This window comes from Balaenoptera physalus (genome assembly GCF_965194825.1).
Source record: "Balaenoptera physalus genome assembly, chromosome: 8".
Classification (NCBI taxonomy): domain Eukaryota; kingdom Metazoa; phylum Chordata; class Mammalia; order Artiodactyla; family Balaenopteridae; genus Balaenoptera; species Balaenoptera physalus.
In genome coordinates, this window is record NC_138887.1 from 20,956,098 (window position 1) to 20,980,380 (window position 24,283).

Consider the following 24,283-nt stretch of genomic DNA (forward strand, 5'->3'; position numbering starts at 1 on the left):
GTTCTGTCTCCTGTGAATTGCCATGGAGGCTTGTGTATGGATGTGTTTATGGGCCCTTTTCTGTTGCATTGACCTGTGTCTGCCATTTGCCAGCCCCTCACAGTCTTGATTACTGTAGCTTCGAGCTTCTCCCCTGGGGTCAGTTCTGCCTCTGCCCCCTCCCCCCACCTCAGGGTATCTGGCAACGTAGGGGGACATTTTGATTGTCATAATTGGTGGGTGGAGGTCAGGGATGTTACTAGACATCCTATAACGAATGCACAGGACAACCTCCCACAACAAAGAATTATTCAGTCCCAAATGTTAATCATGTGGAGTTGAGGTTCTCTGTGTAGCTTTACAGTAAGTCTTGGAATGAGATAGTGTGACCCAAACAGAAGCAATTTTGGAGGAGTGGGGGGAATATTATGAACGTACGAGGTTGCTGTGAGGATAAAGCTAGACAGTATATGTAAAAGTGCTGGCCACACAGCTTATGCTAATTAAATGCTGATTTCCTCATTATTTGTTAGTGCTCCTGACCTTGACCAAGTTTTCTCCTCTTTGCAGTCCCTTTAGTGTGACTTCTCCTCTTGTCCAGGGCCTACATATTCAATTTTGAGGCTCTCACCATGACAAGTACTCTGTTAATAGAGCCCTGCTTGTTTCTACTTTGCACACACATGTCGCGCATGGCCTGGGGTAGGGCCTGGTATTTGCCGTCAAAGCAGTGTTTCTTTACCCTTTGGCCACCTGCTCACTAAGGAGGTGTGCATGGTAAAGATGCTTAAGATCTCCTCCCAGCAAATTTCAAGTATATAATACAGTATTATTTACTATAGTCACCAATGCAGCTTCCTTTGTGAAGGTGGTTCATTCTGATGCTAAATGGTCTGATGTATTGGACAAGAGGGTGAAAGCCTCAGGCTTTCGTGTTCTGTGATGGCCCTTCTGGGCCAGGTTGCCAAAGATTAATGACCTTGCTGATGACTTTCTCTTGTCTTATGCTTATCCCGTGCTACATGGCCACCCTGTGTGGGCCCCTTGGCCAGGATGGACCTCAGAGCATTTGCTACACCTCCTCCAATCTGCAAATTTCCCCATGTGTGACATTCATTGAATTATTCTGTCGTTCATTTAAACGTGCCAGTTATGGTGATATGTTCAAGGGTTATAGTAAGGAAGAAGATAGAAATGATTCCTGCCCTCACAGAGTTTACATTTTGACTGGACCAGAGGCATTAAGTAGCTTAATAAATACTCAATAAAGGTTTGTAAAATAAATTAGTTCTCCCATATTGTTTATATAATGTACATTAATTTACATTTTGTCTATGCTGCTTTCATGCTAGAATGACAGCTGAGTGATTGCATCAGACACAGAATGGCCAGCATAGCTCAAAATGTTTATTATCTGACACTTGACAGAAAAAGTTTGCTGATCCCTGGTTGGATGCCTCAGATTTGTTCAGAAGATAAGGTCATTCAGGGATGCCCTCTGTGTTAGGGGTGAGGAGGGAAGCAGCACTGATGGGAACCACATGTGGTCACAGCCTCTCATGGATCTGATGGTTCATGGGAACATCTTCTTGTCCAATACGTTGATCCATTTAGCACCAGGCTGGACCACCTTCACAATGGAAGCTGCATGGTGACTGTAGTTAATAATATAGAATTGTGTACCTGAAATTTGCTGGAAGTAGATCTTAAGCGTTCTCACAACACACACACACACACACACACACACACACACACACACACGTTAACAGTGTGAGGTGATGGATGTGTTCATTAACTTGAATCATTTCACAATGTGTATGTAGATCAGATCATCATGTTTTACACTTTAAATATATACAGCTTTATTTGTCGGTTATTTCTCAATAAATCTGGAAAAAATCCACAAAAAAACCTCAAAAGAAGCTGGAAAAATTCCCGTGTCACCTTATCCTAAAACTGTTTCTAGGAGAGAGGAGGAAATATTCTTTCTTCTCATGGAAAAAAATACAAAAAATACTCTGAGTCAGAAATGTCTGTTTGTCCACCAAAATCTGTCCTCCCAATTTCATAGTGTGGAGTGGGAGCTTCCAGACAGCTGTCCAGTCAGGAACTGCATTTCCTAGAGTCCTTTGTGTCAAGTGTGCCCGTGTGACTAGTTCTGACCAGGGAATGGGAATGGGAGTGACCTGCCATTTGTAGGCTGGGACTTCAATGGAATGCTCACTGAAGCCCTCTTTCCCCTTTGGCTATCTGGATGTAGAGGGCTCTGAGGTTCTAGGGCAGGACTTCTCAAACCTCTGTGTGTGTTGGTGTCACCCGTATCTGGAGATCTTCTTAAAACACAGGGCTGGTACAGTAGGTCCAGGGCAGGGTCTGAGATCTTGCATTTCTAACAAGCTTCCCGCGGATAGCGGTGCTGTTGGTGCTCAGACCCTCTTTCAGAAGCAAGCAAGGCTCTAGGGGATGGTGGAGCCATAGAATGAAAGCACCATGTCTCTGAATCTCTAAATAAGGAAAGTCTCCTTCTTCAACCAGCAACTCCTGGTCTGTTACCTGAGTGAGAAATAGGCCCTTGGGAGTGGGCGTGGATTTATTTGTTACAGCAGCCAGTCTTCTGGGAGTGGTTCAGACGATTCACTGCTTCTGTTTGAAAGTGTCTTGGCAGAATAATTTAGGACAAAATCATTGCTGGCTGCCCCACCCCTTTAATCTGGGTGCCTGTTCCAGGTAACTCCTTCGTTTTTTAAGATATCTATACCTAACTATATTTTAAGACCTACCAAGGCCTTACACCATTAGCTCCTTGATAATGGCAATGGTTAAGAAAAAAAAAAAAATCTGGGTTTTGTATTTGTTGACTTTGATTAAAAACAGAGAGTGAAAATATGTTTGGGGATGGGTTGTGAATGATCTGCTTCATCTGGCAGGAAGGTTAGTGGAGAGCAGACCATGAGGGTCTTTGATCCTGAGAGGTCAATGTAGGGAGTTCAGGTAGAGTCCCTTAAGCAAGGGGCCAGCGGGTGAGTATCAGGGCCCTGGTACAGGCTGCAGGGCTGAGGTTGGCTGGAGGAGTCCAGCCCAAAGTGCGGTCGCTCAAAGGCTGCTTGACACGAGTGACAGGAGACTGGGCAGGGAGTCAGATGGGATACAGGTGTCTTTGTGTGTGTGTGGTATTGGGAAGAGTTGCGGTTGGAGCAGAGAGGCAGAGGGAGTCTGGACCAGTCCAAGGCCAAAACCCGCAGGGGCCTTTTGCCTGCTTCCAGCAAACATTTACAGTGGGGAGGCCAAGTTCATCTGAGGGACCCTGACCAGCTGGACCCAGTGTGCTAGAACTCAGCTAAGGATGCTAGTGGAAAGTCTCTCCCTGGGTTCTGAGCAAGGACGGCTGGAACAAGAAGGCTTGCCCTGTCGCTGTTGCTCTGGTCCTGACCTTACCTTCATGAAATAAGAGCCAGAGCTGGGTCTTCTCAAGGCCTACTGGCTTTGGGACAGAGCTGGGCCTGAGCAAGAACAGGAGAAAGTCAAGGGGAAATATTTACTGGGTTTATTTTGGATAAAGCACCTGGGTGAGTTGCAGAAGGTAGCCTTCATTCCAAGTGGTGTTCAGATAAAAACATCAAGCCCTTCTTTCAGAATTTTGTAAAAATAGCAGCAAACTTGATAAAAATTGCAAACTGTCTACTCTGACTAGTCAGGGCCACTTACCAGGTTGAAAGCCATTTTTATTCAAGGGAAACTGTATTGGATTTAGACATAAGGCCGGTTTTTAAAAAAATTATCCAACCTTCAGCAAGTATTTCACTGAGTGCCTATTATATGTCAGGCACCGTGAGGGTTAATTGTAGAAACACAAGATGACTCTTCAATCCACATCTTGATGATGGAGAAAAGAGCAGAGAATCTATAAGAGTTGTGAGCCTGTTTACTGATTAGATACCTGCCCAGGAAAGCTCTTCAAAGAGTTGAAACACACCAGCAGGGCCTCCTGAGTCCTCCCGGGAAGGCTGGTGGCTGCCTGAGACAGGAGCTGGGAGAGGCTGAGCTCAGTGTCGGCAGCCTGTGAGGGCCGCAGCCTCCATCAGAGGATGGAGGAAAAGGGAGAGAGGCAGGGAGTAGGGAGCATAAAGGTGGTCTCCCCTCTAGCCCTGTGTTCTGTATGGGAACCCACATCACATCAGGTCGTCCTGCCCAATGAATACCCACCAGTGGCCTCCTGCGGACTGTTGCATGGTCCTGGCCAAGGCCGGTTAGGCCCTGTGAGATCTTGACCCCGCAGCTCTCCAGCCTCCTGCAGGCAAGTTCTCAAAATCCTCTGCCCTCAGGTGACCGACCGGCTGCTGTCGGGCCTCAGATTTGCCAGCTTGGCCCATGTGCCCCTTCCTCTAGGGTGGCTGAGCCATCCCGGTTTGCCCGGGACTGAGGGGTTTGTTGGGATGTCCACTCACAGTTTTAAGCCAGGACCATCCTTGGCAAACTGCGGAAGGTGTACGGTCTCTGTGGGGTGGGTAGTGCCTGTCTAGTTTAAGATCATAGTCTCAGCCCTCTGCACACTGCCTGGCACATGGCTGACACCTGATAAATATCTGTTGAGTGAGAATTGCAGAGCACCGCTGCAGATGTTTATATATCCCTCAGTTAATAAGAACAACAATTTAAAAATGTGTATGTGTCTAATATTAACCCTGTGCTCAAGTCAGAGTCCTTGACTAGTTCTTGGCACCATGACAGGTGCTCATATCTCCTTATCTCTCGCCTGGAGGATGTCAGTACCTGCCAGAGTGTCTCCCACCTCCACTGTACCTGGACAGGACTGCCAGGGCTTCCTCCCAGAGCCCAGGGCTGAGTTCATCTTTTCTATGCTCAGAAACCTCTAATGACTCTCAACTGCTCCCTAACAGCATTAGTGATCTGCTTGACCCTGCCTGTGTTTATCCTTCTCTCTCTCTCTCTCTGTCTCTGTCTCTCTCTGTCTCTGTCTCTGTCTCTCACAGTGTCAGTCAAAATAAACAATTCACTGTTTCTCTAACCTACTTCCAAGTTTCTTAACTCTGACTTCCCTCATGCTATTCTGTCCCTTACACCTCCTCTACCTTTTGAAATTCTACCCATCCTTCAAAACCCAACTGAAATGCCCCTTACCCAGGATGACCTCTAACTGCCTCCAACCATTTCTGCATCCTACAGAGTCCAGCATCACCACGTCATGCTTGCTGCTTTCCGTCTTGATCTCCTAACTTGAGAATAGGGGCTGTGTTCTGTTCACCTGTAATGTTTTATATATAGTAGGTACTCAGCAGTATTTAGAAACTTCTATTAAACTGAGTTAAGTAGGTTTGCCTAAGTGAGTTTTGGTTCACGTAGCCCCTAAAATAATTTTATAAAACTCTAGGTCTGATTTCATTTTTAAGTTGACATCCACATTTTTATCACAAATGTAAATATTTCAAAGGATTTATTTTCTCTTTTATATATGCTTTAAGTATATTTTATTTAAACCTTATAGTTGTAGATTTAACTCATTCAACTTAATGGAAAATAACTGCCAGTCCTTGTGGTCAAGCCAGACAAACAGCCAAACCACACATTCAATCAGGAAAAGTCTGACTTTATTTTAAAATTCAGGTAAACGTGGGTGCTAATTCTTAGATAGATAGGAACCCTACCAGGGCTCTTGGATTGAAGGAAGGCATTGCCTACATCAGTTCTTACTGATGCTCTCTAGTTTGCTCTCCTGACTGTCCCTCAGGAGGGCTGCATTCTCCAGTTGTCACTTTGTTTAATGCCCGAGAGGTTTTATACTTCAGGTTGATGAACCAGACTAAAATTTAGGTTAGGTGATAGGTCCACCTTTCTTCCATAATGCGAAGGGTCCTTGTGTAGGGCAACTGGGAATGGGCAATTGGCAGTCCACAGGTTTGAAATGCATAAAAATGGAAGTTGAAGTTCTGGAAATAGATTCCATTTAAGCCATCCGTGCCTGTGTGTCTCCTAGAAAGACTCTGTACCCCAGGAATGTGTGTTCCTCAGTGTGAAGGCAGTTGACCTAGGAAGAAATCATAGCGGAGGTTGCATTTCCTTTCACACGGATACACCTTGTTAGGGTTTTAGAAAATTTACCTTCCACTCAATGACGAAAGGTCACTTTGTTGCTTCAGGAGATTACCAGGTTCTTCCAGGTGAAATCACTCTCCAAGAGGCAGTTTCATCGGAAGAAAAGATCACATAAAACTCTCAGAACCTTTTAAAACAGATACGGCTCTCATTTGTGGTTGCCAGTTACCTCCCCAGGGTGGTGGGACAGACTTCAACTTTTCTGGAGTGCGTGATCACTGGGCTGCCTGGGTGATACGCCGCCAAATGCCCAGGAAGAGGTCAGTGTAATTCTAGGTTGTTGCTCCATTGTTTATACCCAAATGTTTACAGACTACAGCTGCTATTACCACCAATAATCATACTCATCTCTACACATTTAATTGGTGCCCTAAATAAACTAGACATGATGCAGAATCACACACTGTCATTAGACATAGTGTTCTTACTATTTTAAGACTTGGAAAGCACTCTGGTAATTTTATAGGCATCATGTCTGGCACTATGGTTAGCTGAAAAAGAAATCTCTATTAAATCCAAATTCTTCAGCAATTAGGTCACTCGATTTCACTGTGAGTGTGGCCTAAAAAAATAGCAGGGGCAGATTCATCTTTGGGGAGCCCCAAGCTTGGGGGGAGACTCAATATGAAAGAAAATGTAAAATTTCAAGTAAGCTTTAGGGCTTATGCAAGCTTCAGTTTCTTCAGCTTCACAGCAAACCCACCTGTACTGCAGGAACATCAATCAGGTTTCTGGTCGAGTGCCTGATGCTTGGAGTACACATTTGAAGCTCTTCTAGGCACGTCCAGACCTCAGGAGCCACACGCTTCACAGTTTCTGGGGGTGTGTATGATCCACTGCTTGGAAGGTGAATCAGATCCTGATGAAAGCGAGGGATTCTCTGCTGAAAGCCTGGCTGTTGTTCCAAGACAGAGGCTGCAAATTGGTGGGCTGTGGGCCAGGCTCTGTCTGCAGATGGCTTGCTGTGGTAGTGTCTTGTCTTCCTGTTCAGTGTTTCTTAAAAATGTGAGTTAAACTGGTCAGACTTTTAAAAACCCCATAAAATTTCATATAAAAAGCTGATTTCTTTTTTTCTCGGTTTTTTTTTTTTTTTCCCTCCCTCACTTGGGAAACTGAAAGTTCCATAGTGGACTTGGACTTGACACAATGACAGCTTTAGAGGAGGGGTGTGCTTGTTGCCCCGCCCAGTCCCCACCTGGCTCTCTTCACTTTTATTTTCCTGCCTGACCTTGGAAACATGCGATTCATGGTGAGACCCTTGTCCTTCCAGGCCAGGCTCCTCACTTGCCTGGCCCTAGTGCTGCTCTGCCCCTGCCCTCATCTCTTTGGTCTCTGACTTGTGGTCTTTTTGATGCCCTAATGACTTTTATTTTCTTTTAGAATAGTAATCAGATGTGCAAAATTAATATTTACACCTCATCTTGTTAACTACATTGTTTTATGTGTCTTTTGCCTTTTCAGCTTGCACTTGGCCATTCTCAGATTAGTTCATAAAGAACGATATATATTTATTGTAAATATCTCAACTTTTGTGCTTGATTTCACACTTTGTATCAGCTTCTTCCCTTTTCTAAGAGTGATACATAGGAGATTTAATTTTTAAAAAATTATATTGGAGTAAAAAATAGCTTGGGAATTTTAGGTCCCCTGTTGACATCAGTGGGAAGTCTTGGCAGGACTAGGGTTGAGAACTGTTTCTTTGGGTTGTAATCTCCTTGATGGCGGGGTTGTCATCATCCTATTACTATTACTTCATAGAACTCTCTCCTCTCCCTAGTGTAGGTATTGTAATATGTTGCAAACGGTTTTCTTGGCCATTCATTTTGGACCTTTACACTGCTTTTCACTCAGTGTTGGCTTCTGCATAAACTTGGGATTTTGCATGAAAAAATTTCAGAATTAAAAGGAAAAAATGTGATGGAATTTACTGGTAGTTGATACCTTAAATCCTTTTTGAAAAAAAGGCTCAGTATCAATCAGTGTAGCAAGCAACAGAAACATACTGCCAATTCATAAATGATGTAGTCAGCTGACAGACAAATACCAAGTAGACTGTCTACAAGAAAACTCTCAGTTTACTTGGGTGAAAGAAGTCAACAGATTTTGCCCTGGCAAGTTTTCACTGTATTTAAAGTCAAGTTTCAAAGAAGTCCTGTTTGGGGCATTAAACTTATCCTTTGAAAAACCTGTCAGAACTGCAGTTTTTAAAACTCAAGTCAACTTCCAGTAATTATTTCCTTCCAATTAGCACTGCCGACAAAAGAGTTTTGTACATGGTCAGGATTGGCTAAGTTTAGAATAAATTTAGTGGAGTAAATGAATTTTAAAAGTAAGCTGGTGCAAAACTTGAATTTGGTTTTTATCTCTGTTAGGAGAAAAGTTTTCTTAAAATGTTGAGCTGCCTTTGATAACAGATTTTAAGTTTCTTTACCTTTTAAGTGATCTGATCTGTATTTGCCTTTGAAATCTTTTACTGCCACTTTGGTTAAGTGACTATTGTTCCACAGTGACCTATGATCCTATCTGACCAAGTGTTTTAAAGCTTTTTGATTTTTTTTTTTTTTTAACAAAACTTCCCAAATCAAACCCTAATGAAGTTCCTTTAACCTCTAGCTAAGGGTCCCTGAAACACCCCAAAGAGAGATATCAAACTAATTAGGTTCATTTGGTATGTTAAATTACATGGGAAGTATTGTCAAATGAGTAATAAGTCTTCTTAGGTTATATTAATGGGAAAATGTTATTAATATAGGTGTTCTAGAAACTATATGGAATTCTTGAAAATCTGGTATCTCCTGGTAAAATTATCAGTCATAATTCTAGTTATTAAAGTGTTGTATGTCACAGCAGTAACCAAGTTTCTTTGTCAATTGCATTGTAATCAGATTTTAAAGGTGCCTTAAATCTTTTGTCATTATAGACAGTTATGGTTTCACTCTGATGCTTTTACAAAAATGCTTCCTCTTCAAGAAGATTTCCAGAAAGGACTTTTTGACAAATACAGGTTTCTGACTTTCAGACCATAACACTGAACTGGGTAAGAAATTAAAGAATTCTATCGGGAAACCTGATGGCTTCATAAAACTGTTAACAGTAGGACTGAGTGAACTGGTGACTATGGCTATAATTTTTATGGTTTCTGTCTGAGAAATAATTGGTTTTAATCTGTGTTTTCCAGATATAAGGAAACCCTTCTCCTCAAGCTAATTATGACTTATAGCAATTTGGTAAATTATACCTTTGTAAGCAGAATTGAAACATTTATCTTGCCTCTCTATCTGATCCCTCCAGAGATTGGAAACGCATAGGTTCCCAGGAGCTTTATCAGATAAATTAGGAAGGACACCTCCTAACAGGTGCAGGAATCTCAAGGTATTTGGGGGACCGTGAAAAAGGAGGAATTCACCTCAATCTGTAAGACAACGTCTGTGACAAGCTGTTGGCGTGACTTTCGTAGCCCTGAGAGGCCTTTTAAAAGTTCAATCTGAGACTCCTTATAAAAGTTCTAGCAAAGCCATTTTTTAAAAAAAAGAAAAGCCTATATGATCAATTACATTTATATAAATCATCAGGCCAAGTTTATTGAGACTAGACTTACTTTACAAATTGGTCTTAATTTGGCTATATTTGGTAGAAATAAGGGTAATTTTAGAAAAAGTTATGTTTCAGTGAGTATTAAATTCTAGTTTTGTTGAGGTCTGCATTTACTGCCTAAGACTGACTTCTCAGTTCCTTGCTGTTATATTAAATTTAACTGAGTCATTAATAGCACATTCTTAAGTCTGTTTCTGAAGCTTATCTATCTTTGGATGAAGATCAGATGTCCCAAGACCTGTAACCAGGTCATTATGTGTACTGGAAAAAGACATCTTTTAAAGGACCATCTCCAGCCTAGATGGAAAGACCCTTATCAGGTACTCTGCACTAGCTCATGCACAGCAAAACTGAAGGGAATTGACTCTTGGATTAATATTTTCACATAGAAAGGGCCCCTGCACTGGACTGGTCTATAGAGAGGGCTGCTGATGTCAAAATCACCTTGAAACAACGCTCAAAGAGAGGAGAAACTACACTCATACCAGGATGAGAAGAAGACAACATTGGAAGTAGACAGCTGACCTAAGATGCTGCACCTGACCCGTAAGATCATTTATTGTGTTTTCTTGACTTCTTGGACCTTTGTATAAGAATCAAATGTTTTTCTATCATGGGCATGAGCCTATGCTTGTTTTAAAATTCAATCCAATTGTTGGGTTTGTGACCTGTGTCTCATACTTCTGGGTTACCTTGGTGGATTTCTCCTGTCCAAGGCTCTGATTGGTTGGCTCTTAGGAAATTTATTCTAAAAGAAGGAAATTATAGTTCTGTTTAGGACACTATTGATATTACTAGATGGATCCCCTCACCTGGGCAATTAATAATACCTGCTCTGACCCTGGCCATAAGTATGAATTTTCTTTTAAAGTTACTTAAGTTCAGTCAGAGCAACAGGCAAAATTTCAGCCAAAGAATATAACCTCCCAAAATTATGGGATGGATTTATGTGGTTAACACTAGGCTATGGTCATTTAAGTTTAAAGGCTCCCTATGTTGGGTACAATTAAACCATACTAAGGATAACCAGCCTAGTAACACTAGGAAATTGGGCTGGGCGCCTTATGGACAATGCCAGTATATGATTTCCCTTAAAGGCAAGGATTGGTACAGAACAAACTAAGTCAGACAACCTGGGGATATGACTAATGGAAGTTCTTGACTTAAATTCTTACTTATGACCTTACTAATACTGCTAGCTATGTTATTTATATATTGCCTGTTTTACAAAATTGTTGTTTCCTGCATTATCAAATGTGTGACTGAACCTCGGATAAAATGATGACTAGGTGACTTGAAGCAGTTGACCACATATATAGTTCTATATGAGATCAATGATTTTAATAGTGTAACTCTAGATATGGGAAGAAGCAACAAGAGGGAATTTTCTTTTCCTGGAGTATAACAGACTAGTAAGACAGGTGGTCCAGAGACTTTTGACTACTGTTAATAAGGCCTAGTCCAGTAATAGCACACCGAGTGGCCTATCAATGAAATCCTCGCCTGACTTAGGAATGAGCATTCCTAGCACCATGGGACGAAATGGTCATGAAATGCCTCCCGAACCATGGTTGAATTTATGACCATGAGGGGGCCCTGCCAACTAAAACCTGGCACTTGCCATCTGCCTTTACAAGAATTAGGTCACTAGCCACTGTAGTTACTGACCTTCAACACCCCCTGAATGGAGGCCAGGGTGGAGATCAGGAATGGGCACTCTGTGCTCTGGCAGAACAGGTCTTCAGATAGATAGATATTTTCAGGAAAATATTTTATGAGTCCAAATCTTGCATCTCCTCATATCTAGAAAAGCACTAAAATCATTAATGGTGACATGTGCTCCTCGTGACTAGCAGCAAGCCTCTGTGAAAATGTGTGCCTGACTGCACATACCCCCCCCTTTGCTAAAATCTTATATAATACTGACCTCTCCCCCTACCTCTTTGGAGCAGTTTCTCAGAGCTATCTGAAATGCTGTCTCCTGGGCTACAGTCCTCATTTTGCCCCAAATAAAACTTAACTCACAACTCTCACATTGTGCTTTTTTTTTTTTTTTTCAGTCGACAACACACAGCCTATATAGTTGGAAAAAGAAAATAGTTTTGGATATATATTTTATTTGACAGTGTTTTAGAATATCATACAGTAAACAAGATTTCTGTAAAAGTTAATTTATCCATAGTGGTGCGTTTCATAAAAATAGTTGCTCACTTACAGTCTTTCTGTGACTATTAATACATGTAATTATATTTATAGAGATACAGCTGTACAGGGTAAATTCACAGCTAACACTACACAGAAATATTATTTGGAATGGGGTTTAGATGATGTGCTGTCTTCACAGGTTATGGATTACAGCTGCATAAAGCAATTACTGCACAAGTAGTAGCTGTGAACTGTGCAAATTAGAGTTTATGCAAGCGTAATCTCAATTTTTTTTATCCTTTTGTAACACATGGAAAATAAAGGTCAGAGGATACAGTACCGGGACGTGCAGCTACACTACAGAAGCATTGTCCAAAACCAGATTCAATAAATTAATGGCAAACTATACTGGATTTGTAGTCCAGGGGAGAAAGAGAGTAATTGAGATTAAACCAAAAGTACTGTAAACTGCTACATGTGTTTGTGCTTTAGTTTATGATGACTAGGTTTCATTTTTGGAAATTGCTTTTACAGGCTGCAAGACTCTTCACTTGAGGCTTTCAACCATATTCTCCTCTTGTCAAACAACTAAACACCTATGCTTGATGGAAATTAAACAGCTGGTGCTCAGGGTACTACAATTACAAAGAGAGGGAAAGCGTCAACCCACGGAAGCTGTTACATGTGACCGCGTGTGACAGGACCTGATCTCCCTGTTTTACTTATTTGACTTCAGGGGCAGGGAGGTAAGGCTTATTTATTTGCATTTGAACTCCTGTAAAGGGCAGAATATGGGAAGGATGACGCCTCATTCATTCAGGTCATATTAAAGAGAAACTGCCCTCTGAAATATTTGCCTTTTAATATGTGCAGCTACAAATAAGAATGCATGGATAATTAACTGAAGGTAAAATTTTACAAAGAAAGATCAAAACAGCAGAGAAGAAAGGCAATCCTTAGAATTTTACTAGGGTATCAACCATGGACGAGGAAGATAAACAGAAAGATCTAGACAAAAAAGCAAACCAAATGGAAATAAAAGGAGAAATAATAAGAAAGATAAATAGAAAGAAATGCTAAAGAGATCCATGTTCTTTAATGAAAATAAATGGGTCATACTAATGATTTTTTAATATTAGGGAGCGATTCATTGTAATCTGAGAAATATAGGAGAAATACTTTGCCTTTGCTCTATCAAAGTGAAAATGAAGTAATGGAAAGAGGATTTTTAAAAAGACAGCAAAGTGAGTGAAATGTAACATTGCTGTCAAAGAAGCTGCTAACTCTGAGACAACAGGAAGGCCTTCTCTCATAAAGGAACTGCAGCGTTGCCAATCTCAATTTAACAAATTGTGGGCCTTTAGTTACAAAATTCATATTTTAGATGAAAACCAATTAAGATAGATCTATGAGCTAAACTGCAAAATTTTGACTTATGGCAGACTGTTCCCTAGGATACAATTTTTAAAACCTTTTATTTTCTACCACTGGAAATGCACAGAAACGTGATTACAGAAATGGCAGTAAAAATGGCATCACACCAATGAATTCACTAGATTTCTAATTCATCCTGCAGTATGCAGGGGACATTGCTGCTAAAACTGGTGATGGTGCCACACGTGAGCCATGGAAACAGGTCACGGGCGAACAGTTCTGAATGTTTCAAAGAAACCTTTTAACCCCTGTCTAGATATGTCCAGAACAATTTATTTACAACTCTTCAGATCAATTAAAAGATATAATCTTGTCTCAGTTTCAGCTTGCTCCGTGCAGTTTGATTTTTAAGGCGATATTCCAGTTTGTGATTGCTCTTAACTTGTCCAGTTTCTTGATATGTTTCTCGATATAAAGTTTGGATGACATCCAAATCCTTCATGCAGTGGGGGAATTTTTTTTCTTTCTTGTTTTACTAAAGCTACACTGCACTCTCTGTGATGTTCTTCACGTTATTTTGGTTCTTCCATAGCTGCCAAAGCCCCCGCAGTGGAACGGGGAGCTTTAGGATCAGTTTAGGTCTGCCGTGGATGCCATATGGACCATGCTTGTTGGACACGTGGGACTTCACGTCGGTGCTCCCAAGCCTTGGTGCCTCGTGGATTTATGCATGTGACAGTGAAAATAAATTAAAACACCGTGAGACGGAACCTAAGAAGAACGACCTGCAGGTATTGAGGCGGGGCAGTGGGCTTATCTGCCTGCAGCCGAGGCGCCGGGTTTGAGGATGCCCGGCAGCTTGTCGGAGCCTGGCACCTTCCAGGGCCCTGGCGCAACAGCAGCCTTGCGCGCAGGGGTTCCCCCCGGGGGCCTGGGCCCCGCACGTGTGCCTGCCCTGCCCTCAGCCTCCCGCACACCCCTGCCGCGGCCTGGGCCCACAAACGCAGGTGCCACTCCAGGGCCTTCGCGCCGGCCAAGCTCGGGGCCCACTGTGGCATGCAGCCCCTCCTTGCTGCTGGCCCGTGCTGCGTCCACTGCTGTGGGCCCGGGTGCCCTGGCCTCTGAGGAGGGCCTGCTGGCCTCAGGCTGCCCCTGGCCACCAGGCACCTCCGCGAGCCTCGGCTGCACGGCCCTCTGCGGGCTTGCCGCAAGCTCGCTCTGCTCCCCGAGGCGCTGCTTCTTCTGGCTGCCGGCTGAAAGCTCCTTTGGTTTCCTAACGTCGTGTTCCCTTTTGATATCCCAAGTTGGGTCTGGGCTTATCTGGTTGTTAGGGTCGGATGGTGGGGCTGGATGTGATGGAGAGAATGGAGAGAGGATGTCCTCGAGGGAGACGCCTACTTCCGGCAGACCTGGGGAGGCGGCAGCGGGAGAACTCCAGGAGCTGGAATCGTCTGTGGGGCAGGAAGCACAGGCATTAGAGCCGTGCAGCACATGCTTTTCACACTCCCACCACCTCCCTCCACATTGGGAATGAGAGCAGGCGGCCAGAGGCCACTCCTCTCGAGGTCCCAGGCCACTGCCACCCCCCACCCTCACTGCCAGGAGGGCAGCTGACCTTATCCCTCGGGATTCTATGTTCCCCATCCTCTTTACGCCACCCCTTCCCTCTTTGGGTGTTCAGGAAAGTGGTTACAAAGCTCAGGCCTAACCCATCCCTTTGCCTTGGCCCCTTCTAACTTGCTGCAGTGTCATCAGGTCTGCCAGCCCTGTGTGGATATCTGACTTGGGAGCACCTGAATCAGTGGTTCTCAAACTCAAGGATACATGTGAATCACCTGGGGCAGCTGTGAAAAATACAGATTCCTCAGTGGTCAGACCCAGAGATTCCAGTAGGATAGGGCCAAAGAATTTCTCTGCATTTTTAACAGGCACCCAGGTAATTCAGAAAATGGTTGGGGGAGTAACTAACTAACTTTCTCAAACATTAGGTGTCACTCAAGACATAATTCTTAGCTACCACCAGATACAGAATTTGGATAAATTCATCTATAAAAAGGTTCATTATTCCGTTCAGGGACAGAGGTGGGCGGCCGGAACAGGCTGGTGCAGAAGGAGGAACCCTTTTGTGAGGTTTTGCCTGCAGGTGTTAGACAGTTTTGCAGAAACTTTGACTTCCTGGATGGACACCCTTTAGGAGCTCTTTCCCATATATATATCTCTCCAACTTTCCTTTGAGGTTATATTGTCAAATTTGTGTTCCAAGATTCAAACAGGTAATATGAAGCTGCCTATTAGATGTTCAAACTTTATGGTTAAAACACAAATTATTTTATTCTGCAAGAACCTGAGGTTGGTTGGAGACAAGATGGCAGAGTAAAAGGACCTTGAGCTCACCTCCTCTCACAAGCATGCCAAAATCACAACTAACTAACTGCTAAACAACCATTGATAAAAAAGACTGGAATCTACCAAAAAAACGATATTCTGCATCCAGAGACATAAGAAGAAACCAAGAGATGGGAGGAGGGGTGCACTCGTGATATAATCAAATCCCATATGACCCAGGTGGGTGACCCACAAACTGGAGAATGATCATATCACAAAAGTTCTCCCACCAGCGAGAGAGCTCTGAGCCCCATGCCAGGCTCCCCAGCCTAGAGGTCTGACATGGGGAGGTTGAGCCCCCAGAGTATTTGCCTTTGAAGACCAGCAGGGCTTGAGTGCAGGAGCTCCACAGTCCTGGGGGAAACAGAGACTCCACTCTTGGAGTGCGCACACAAGGTATTGTATGCAACAGGACCCAGGGCAAAAGGAGTAACTCCATAGGAGCTTGGGCCAGACCTACCTGCTGGTCTTGGAGAGCCGCCTGCAAAGGTGGGGGCAGCTGTGGCTCTTTCTGGGGTCATAAAAGCTAGTGATGGACATAGCAGGGACCTATGTGAACTCTGGCTGGAGGCAGAGATTTTGGGCCCTTGGCACCAAGACCTGGTCCCCCAAACATTCCGTAGGCTCCAGCACTGGGACGCCTCAGGCCAAACAACCAACAGGGTGGGAACACGGCCCCACCCAGCAGACAGACAACAGTCACCCAAATCCAGGAAGCGCAGAGAGTCCCATACAGGACTAACCCAAGGAGGAACACGCTGAGACACAGAGCAAAGAGGAAATATTAAAAGCAACAAGGGAAAAGCAAAAAATTACATACAAGGGAACCCCCATAAGATTAGCAGCTGATTTTTCAGCAGAAACTCTGCAGGCCAGAAGGGAGTGGCAGGGCATATTTAAAGTGATGAAAGGGAAAAATGTACAACCAAGATTACCCAGCAAGGACCTCATTCAGATTCGATGGAGAAATTAAAAGCTTTACAGACAAGCAAAAGCTAAGAGAATTCAGCACCACCAAACCAGCTCTACAACAAATGCTAAAGGAACTTCTCTAAGTGGAAAAGACAAGGCCACAACTAGAAACAAAAAAAGTATGAAATGGGAAAGCTCACTGAGAAAGGCAGGAAATCATCCACACACAAATATGACATCAAAATCAGTAATTGTGAGACGAGGAGAGCACGAATGCAGCATACTTGAAATGCACTTGAAATTAAGAGATCAGCAACTTAAACAACCATGTATACATACAGACTGCTATATCAAAACCTTACGGTAACCACAGACGAAAGTCTATAATAGATATACACACACACACAAAAGGAATCCAAAGACAACACTAAAGATGATAGTCATCAAATCACAAAAGAACAAAAAAGGAAGAAAAAAGACCTACAAAAACAAATCTAAACAATTAAGAAAATGGCAATTAGAACATACATATTGATAATAACCTTAAATGTAAATAGATTAAATGCTCCCACCAAAAGACATAGACTGGCTGAATGGATACAAAAACAAGACATGTATATATGCTGTCTGGAAGAGACCCACTTCAGACCTAGGGACACATACAGATGAAAGTGAGGGGATGGAAAAAGATATTCCATGCAAATGGAAATCAAAAGAAAGCTGGAATAGCAATACTCATATCAGACAAACTAGACTTTAAAATAAAGACTGTTACAAGAGCCAAGGAAGGAAATTACATAATGATCAAGGGATCGATCCAAGAAGAAGATATAACAATTGTAAATATTCATGCACCCAATATAGGAGCACCTCAATATATACAACAAATGTTAACAGACATAGAAGGAGAAATTGACAGTAACACAATAATAGTGGGGGATTTTAACACCCCACTTAAATCAATAGATCATCCAGACAGAAAATCAATAAGGAAACGCAGGTCTTAAATGACATATTAGACCAGATGAACTAAATTGATACTTAAAGAACATTCCATGCTAAAGGAGCAGAACATACATTCTTCTCAAGTGCACATGCAACATTCTCCAGAGTAGATCACATGTTGGGCCACAAAGAAAGTCTTGATAAGTTTAAGAAAATTGAAATCAAATGAAGCATCTTTTCCAACCACAACACTATGAGTTTAGAAATTAACTTGAAGAAAAAAAATGCAAAAAACACAAATACATGGAGGATAAACAATCTGCTACTAAATAACCAATGGATCACTGAAGAAATCAAAGAGGCAATCAAAAAATACCTAGACAAATGAAAATGATCCAAAACCTATGGGAGACAGCAAAAGCAGTTCTAGGAGGGAAGTTTGCAGCAATACAATCTTACCTCAAGAAACATAAAAAATCCCAAACAACCTAACCTTACACCTAAAGCAACTAGAGAAAGAAGAACAAACAAAACCCAAAGTTAGTAGAAGGAAAGAAATCATAAAGATCAGATCAGAAATAAATGAAAAAGAAATGAAGGAAACAATACCAAAGATCAACAAAACTAAAAGCTGGTTCTTTGAAAAGATAAACAAAATTGATAAACCTTTAGCCAGACTCATCAAGAAAAAGGATAGGACCCAAATCAATAAAATTAGAAATGAAAATGGAGAAGTTACAACGGACACCGCAGAAATACAAAGGCATCCTAAGAGACTACTAGAAGCAACTACATGCCAATAAAATGGACAACCTGGAAGAAATGGACAAATTCTTAGAAAGGTACACTCTCCCAAGACTGAACCAGGAAGAAATAGAAAATATGAACAGACCAATTAAAAGTACTGAAATTGAATCTGTGATTAAAGAACTCCCAACAAACAAAAGTCCAGGACCAGATGGCTACACAGGCGAATTCTACCCAACATTTGGAGAAGAGGTAACACCTATCCTTCTGAAACTATTTCAGAGAATTGCAGAGCAAGGAACACTTCCCAAACCCATTCTATGAGGCAACCATCACCCTAATACCAAAATCAGACAAAAGATTCCACAAAAAAAAGAAAATCATAGGCCAATATCACTGATGAGCATAGACGTAAAAATCCTCAACAAAATCCGCAAACTGAATTCAACAACACATTAAAAGGATCATACACCATGATCAAGTGGGATTTATCCCAGGGATACAAGGATTTTTCAATACCCATGAATCAATCAGTGTGATACACCACATTAACAAATTGAAGAAGAAAAACCAGATGATCATCTCAACAGATGCAGAAAAGGCTTTTGATAAAATTCAACATCCATTTATGATTAAAAAACTCTCCAGAAACTGGGCATAGAGGGAACCTACCTCAACATAATAAAGACCATTTACAGACACACAGCAAAACATCATTCTCAATGGTGAAAAACTGAAAGCATTTCCTGTAAGATCAGGAACAAGACAAGGATGTCCACTCTCACCACTTTTATTCAACATAGTTTTACAAGTTCTAGCCACAGCTATCAGAGAAGAAAAAGAAATAAAGGGGATCCAAATTGGAAAAGAGTAAAACTGTCACTGTTTGCAGATGACATGATACTATAATACCTAGAAAATCCTAAAGATACTACCAGAAAACTACTAGAGCTCATCAATGTATCTGGTAAAGTTGCAAGGTACAAAATTAATACACAGAAATCTGTTGCATTTCTATGCATTAACAATGAAAGATCAGAAAGAGAAACTAAGGAAACAATCCCACTTACCACTTCATCAAAAAGAATAAAATACCTAGGAATAAACCTAAGGAGGCAAAAGACCTGTACTCTGAAAACTGTAAGACACTGATGAAAGAAATTGAAGATGACCCAAACAGATGGAAAGATACACCGTGTTCTTGGATTGGAAGAATCAACATTGTCCAAATGACTATACTACCCAAGGCAATCTACAGATTCAGTGCAATCCCTATCAAATTAGCAATGGCATTTTTCACAGAACTAGAACAAAAAATTTTTAAAGTTGTATGGAAACACAAAAGACCCCAAACAGTCAAAGCAATCTTGAGAAGAAAAAAAAAAAACCAAGCTGGAGGAATCAGGCTCCCTGACTTCAGACTGTACTACAAAGCTACAGTAGTCAAAACAGTATGATACTGGCACAAAAACAGACACATAGATCAATGGAACAGGATAGAAAGCCCAGAAATAAACCCATGCAGCTATCATCAATTAATCTATGACAAAGGAGGCAAGAATATACAATGGAGAAAAGACAGTCTCTTCAATAAGTGGAGCTGGGAAAACTGGTCAGCTACATGTATTGCATTGGCCAAAATGTATGTTTGGGTTTTTCCATAATCTTACGGAATTATTACCTAATTAATTACCTAATTAGTCTTACAGAAAAATCCAAACGAAATTCTTAGCCAACCCAATAAAAGAATGAAATTAGAACATTCTCTAACACCATACACAAAAATAAATTCAAAATGGATTAAAGACCTAAATGTAAGACTGGATACTATAAAACTTCTAGAGGAAAACATAGGCAGGACACTCTTCAACATAAATCATGACACTATCTTTTTGGATCTGTCTCCTAGAATAATGGTAATAAAAACAAAAATAAACAAATGGGACCTAATGAAACTTCAAAGCTTTTGCATAGCAAAGGAAACTGTAAACAAAACAAAAAGACTAGCTATGGAATGGGAGAAAACATTTGAAAGTGATACAGCCAACAAGGGATTAATTTCCAAAATATACAAAGAGCTCGTATAGTTCAATATTAAAAAACCAAACAACCCAATCAAAAAATGGGCAGAATATCTAAATAGACATTTCTCCAAAGAAGACATACAGATGGCCAATAAGCACATGAAAAGATGCTCAACATCGCTAACTATTAGAGAAATGCAATTGAAAACTACAATGAGGTATCACCTCACACTGGTCAGAATGGCCATCATCAAAAAGTCTACAAGCAATAAATGCTGGAGAGGGTGTGGAGAAAAGGGAATCCTCCTACACTGTTGGTGGGAATGTAAATTGGTACAGCCACTATGGAGAAGAGTATGAAGGTTCCATTGAAAAAACTAAAAATAGAGCTACCATATCATCCGGCAATCCCACTCCTAGGCGAATATCTAGAGAAAACCATAATTCCAAAAGATACATGCACCCCAATGGTCATTGCAGCACTATTTACAATAGCCAAGGCATGGAAACAACGTAAGTGTCCATCATCAGATGAAAGGATGAAGAAGATGTGGTGTATATGGAATATTACTCAGCCATTAAACAAATGTTATCTGCAGCAAATGGATGGACCTAGAGATTATCATACTAAGTGAAGTCAGACAGAGAAAGATAAATATCATATAATGTCGATTATATGTGGAATCTTAAAAAAAACAATAAAAAAGATACAAATGAGCTCATTTTCTAAATAGAAAGAGATTCACAGACATAAAAAACAAACTTACGGTTACCAAAGGTAAAAGGGGAGTGAGGGGAAGGATAAATTAGGAGGTTGGGATTAATATATACACTCTACTATATATAAAATAGACAAACAACAAGGACCTACTGTGTAGCATAGGGAACTATACTCAGTATTTTGTGATGGCCTATGGAGGAAGAGAATCTGAAGAATATATGTATGTATGTAGAACTGAATCACTGTGCTGTACACCTGAAACTAACATGATATTGTAAATCAACTATACTTCAATTAAAAAAATAAAATGAAAATAAAATACTTCAATAAAAAATACTTTAATAAAAAATTAAATAAGAACATTCATTATTGTCTTGTCTTTTAAGAAATCATTGTTCTTAATTCTCTTTAGTAGTTCTGACATTATAGTAGGCCTGGGACTAAGAGAGATGACTCTTTCTAGGAAGCCTAGTTTCAACATTTATTTGGGATTTAAGATCTCTCTAAGAAAGGATTTCAGACAATTTACAACAAAACACATACAAGTTAGAACGATAAAAATGAGAACTTGTTTTTTTTTTTTGTTTTTTTTTTAAGCAACCACCAGTCAGAAGCCAAGTAGGAGGAGGACAGATATGTTAGGAATCTGAGATGAGTTTAGTTACTGCTCTGAGCACTAACATTGCCACTGAGGTTCTGGCCACTAAAGCAAAATTAAAGCAGAGAAATCCAATATAGTGATCCCTTAATATTTATAAGGAATATGTCCCAAGGCCTTTGGAAATCCTCCAACTTTGGAATATTACTCTAGAGCGTAATTGTTTTCCATGGAACTGCTGTATGGCCATGAGTGAGGAACAAAGAAGCCACATTGATATCTGAATGCCACATGGCAGCGAGGCTCCCTCGCTAGCTAAGAGATTCAGTCCTACACACCAGCATGTGATTCAAATTCCTGCCCCTTTGACATGTGTTAGAAACTCGGTCTATGAATGTTAAGGGTCTACTTTGTTTAAAAGTAGAGGATTCTTATCTGTTACCCTTGACGCCAATTTATAAAGAGATAAGGAGAGGAAGAGGACAGATAGTTCCAGTAATTCTGGCCACACATAGAATATCAGATACTAAAAAACAGTTTCTCCTTTGCTGTGAAATTTGAATGGAGTATTTAGTGCACAATGTTCTCTTCCTTCTTTCCATAGACTGATATCCATTATCATGTTCACTTAGTGAAAAATCCTAGAAAAGCATCAGAAGACCTGGAACTTACTCCTGCCTCTGGCATTTACCACTCGATCTCTCTGAGCCTCAATTTCTCCCTTTATAAGGTAGAGATAGAATGTTTACCCACAGAGGCGAGGCATGCACTTCCAAAGGGAAAAGCACCTTGCAACGGGAGAGTTATGATGATTTTTCACGCATAGTTGAGCCAGATTTTTCTTCTGTGCCTCAGTGGCTGTCTACTAATGGTCTGGCCGTATGAACTAGCATACATGCAGGTGAAGTTCTGAATAAGTGCAGTAAATCAGCCATTCCCATATGCTATGATTCCAAGTGTGGTTTTGCTCTATCTCTGGTATCCTTGGTTACCTCCAGGAGTATTCTGAAATCTTCAAATGCAAATGTTTTCAATGAAAACTCAAGTATGTTCTGCTTCTGCCTGGGTTAGAGCTTTAAAATGAAATAAATGATAGACGGTGGCAACTCCACCCATATAGGAAGATACTGCCTGAAAGCGTTAAAAAGAAGTCTTCAAAAGGCCTCTGTAGAGGCCTTTTACAGTGATAACCTCTGACTTGCACCAGGCTAATAATATTTCACATTTCAAAAGCTCTTTTCCCCCACCATGATGTCACACATGGCAGAGACAAGTAGCTGGCCTCAAATCACTCCTGAGACATAGGGAGGTTGATATCATTCACACCATTTCCTGAAGGAGGACTCGAAGCAGAGAGAGGTTAAGTAACTTGACCAAGATTACAAAATGGGTCAGCCAGGAGTAAAATGCTGGGTTTCTTGACTCTTTTTATTGAGAAAATTGTCCTAAGATGTCACCTTGCAAATAGGATCTAAGCAGTGAAATGGACATGCCCAGTGGCCACTGAGGAGGCCAACGGGAACTAGATCCCAGCACTGACCAGAGTGTTTAGCATTTACTTGTGGACGTCTTATAACGATAAACCAGAAGGTGAAATTATTCAAAATACAAAAGAATCCCTTTTATTATAAACAAATTTTGCAAGCGTTTGTTTGTAGATCATTAAATACTTAGTGGGAGAAACTGAAAGTTAAAATGTTTCAAGCCACTACTGATTAAGAATATTAGTCTAAAATTAAAATGAACTAGATCCTAAAGTGATCTCAAGATGGACATTTATATATGTGGTTCCACAGTTTTCAGTTTTCTGGGCAAGAATTCTCCAGTTCACTACGAGACACATGGTGTCCGCACCAGGCACGAGCCTGCAAAGCTCCATGAAGCACCAAGGGCAGACGGCAGGCAGCCCCTTCCTCACCTTTCACCTGCCTGTCTAGGTGACATGGACTGTGGGGGCCAGGGGGAGGCCTTCTGTAACATTTCAAACTCTAGTTTTCATGGAATTTTGACACACAATAACCAGAAGAATTAACCACGTTCAGTTCTGATTCCTTGAAACCTTATTTTGGCCGTCGCCCATGCCCCTGCCCCCTTTTTTCTTCTTGAACCTGGCCTGGCCACTGGCTAAAGCATGCGATCGTGTTCACTTCAGAATCCTTGCCTAGGAGGACGAGCTTCACACACCCTTCCTGTTGGAGATGTTCTAACTAGAATTAGAAATAACAGAGACGCATCCTCGAAAGACATAACGGGCCATATGTGCCTGCTGGGATTTCTGGAGCCTCTTTGTCCAAAAAACATCCCCAGGCCCAATGGCTGCAATCAGAAAGGAAAAAGCTTTTTATTCCAAGTTGGCTTCCTCTGCCTGCCCTCTCATCCTCACCTGAGTGGAACTGTTCTCTTCAAGGTCACCCATGATCTTTCTGCTGTCAAATCCAGAGGACACCTCGTGGTATCATCTAGATGCTTCATCTCACCACAGTTCTCACAGCTGACTGCTCCCAGAAACGAGCTGGACTCCAGACTTCTATGACACGCCTTTCTCCTGCTCTTTTTCCCACCCCTCTGGCTGGTCCTTCTCAGTTTACGTTATAGATTACTCTTCTTTTACCTGGCCTCTAACTGTTGGCATTCTTCACAATCTCTCCCAAGTGTTCTCATCTACTTATGGTGCTTCTTTACAACAACTACTCCCAAATGCTTCTGCTGAGCTCCGTGCTATGGGCTCTGTGCTGATATATCCATCTG

At 41.5% G+C, this 24,283-nt stretch overlaps 1 protein-coding gene and 1 long non-coding RNA gene across 8 annotated transcripts in view; one reads left to right on the forward strand and one right to left on the reverse strand.

Annotated features, from left to right (window-relative positions):
• Positions 1–13,973, forward strand: part of LOC309666291 — a 48,021-nt gene extending 34,048 nt beyond the window's left edge. Inside the window, exons 6-7 of the long non-coding RNA XR_014267002.1 lie at positions 7,210–10,230; positions 12,364–13,973. This is a non-coding gene — a long non-coding RNA (uncharacterized lncRNA). The remainder of the gene's footprint in view (positions 1–7,209; positions 10,231–12,363) is intronic.
• MAGI2 (membrane associated guanylate kinase, WW and PDZ domain containing 2) overlaps positions 11,782–24,283 on the reverse strand; it is a 1,336,469-nt gene continuing 1,323,967 nt past the window's right edge. For 5 of the 7 annotated variants that reach the window (XM_082473412.1, XM_082473411.1, XM_082473409.1 and 2 more), the window contains one exon: positions 11,782–14,654. In XM_082473412.1, the coding sequence (XP_082329538.1) occupies positions 14,017–14,654 (638 nt within the window). In that variant the 3' untranslated portion in view covers positions 11,782–14,016. The remainder of the gene's footprint in view (positions 14,655–24,283) is intronic. The other 2 variants (XM_082473414.1, XM_082473413.1) reach the window with 1 other exon arrangement.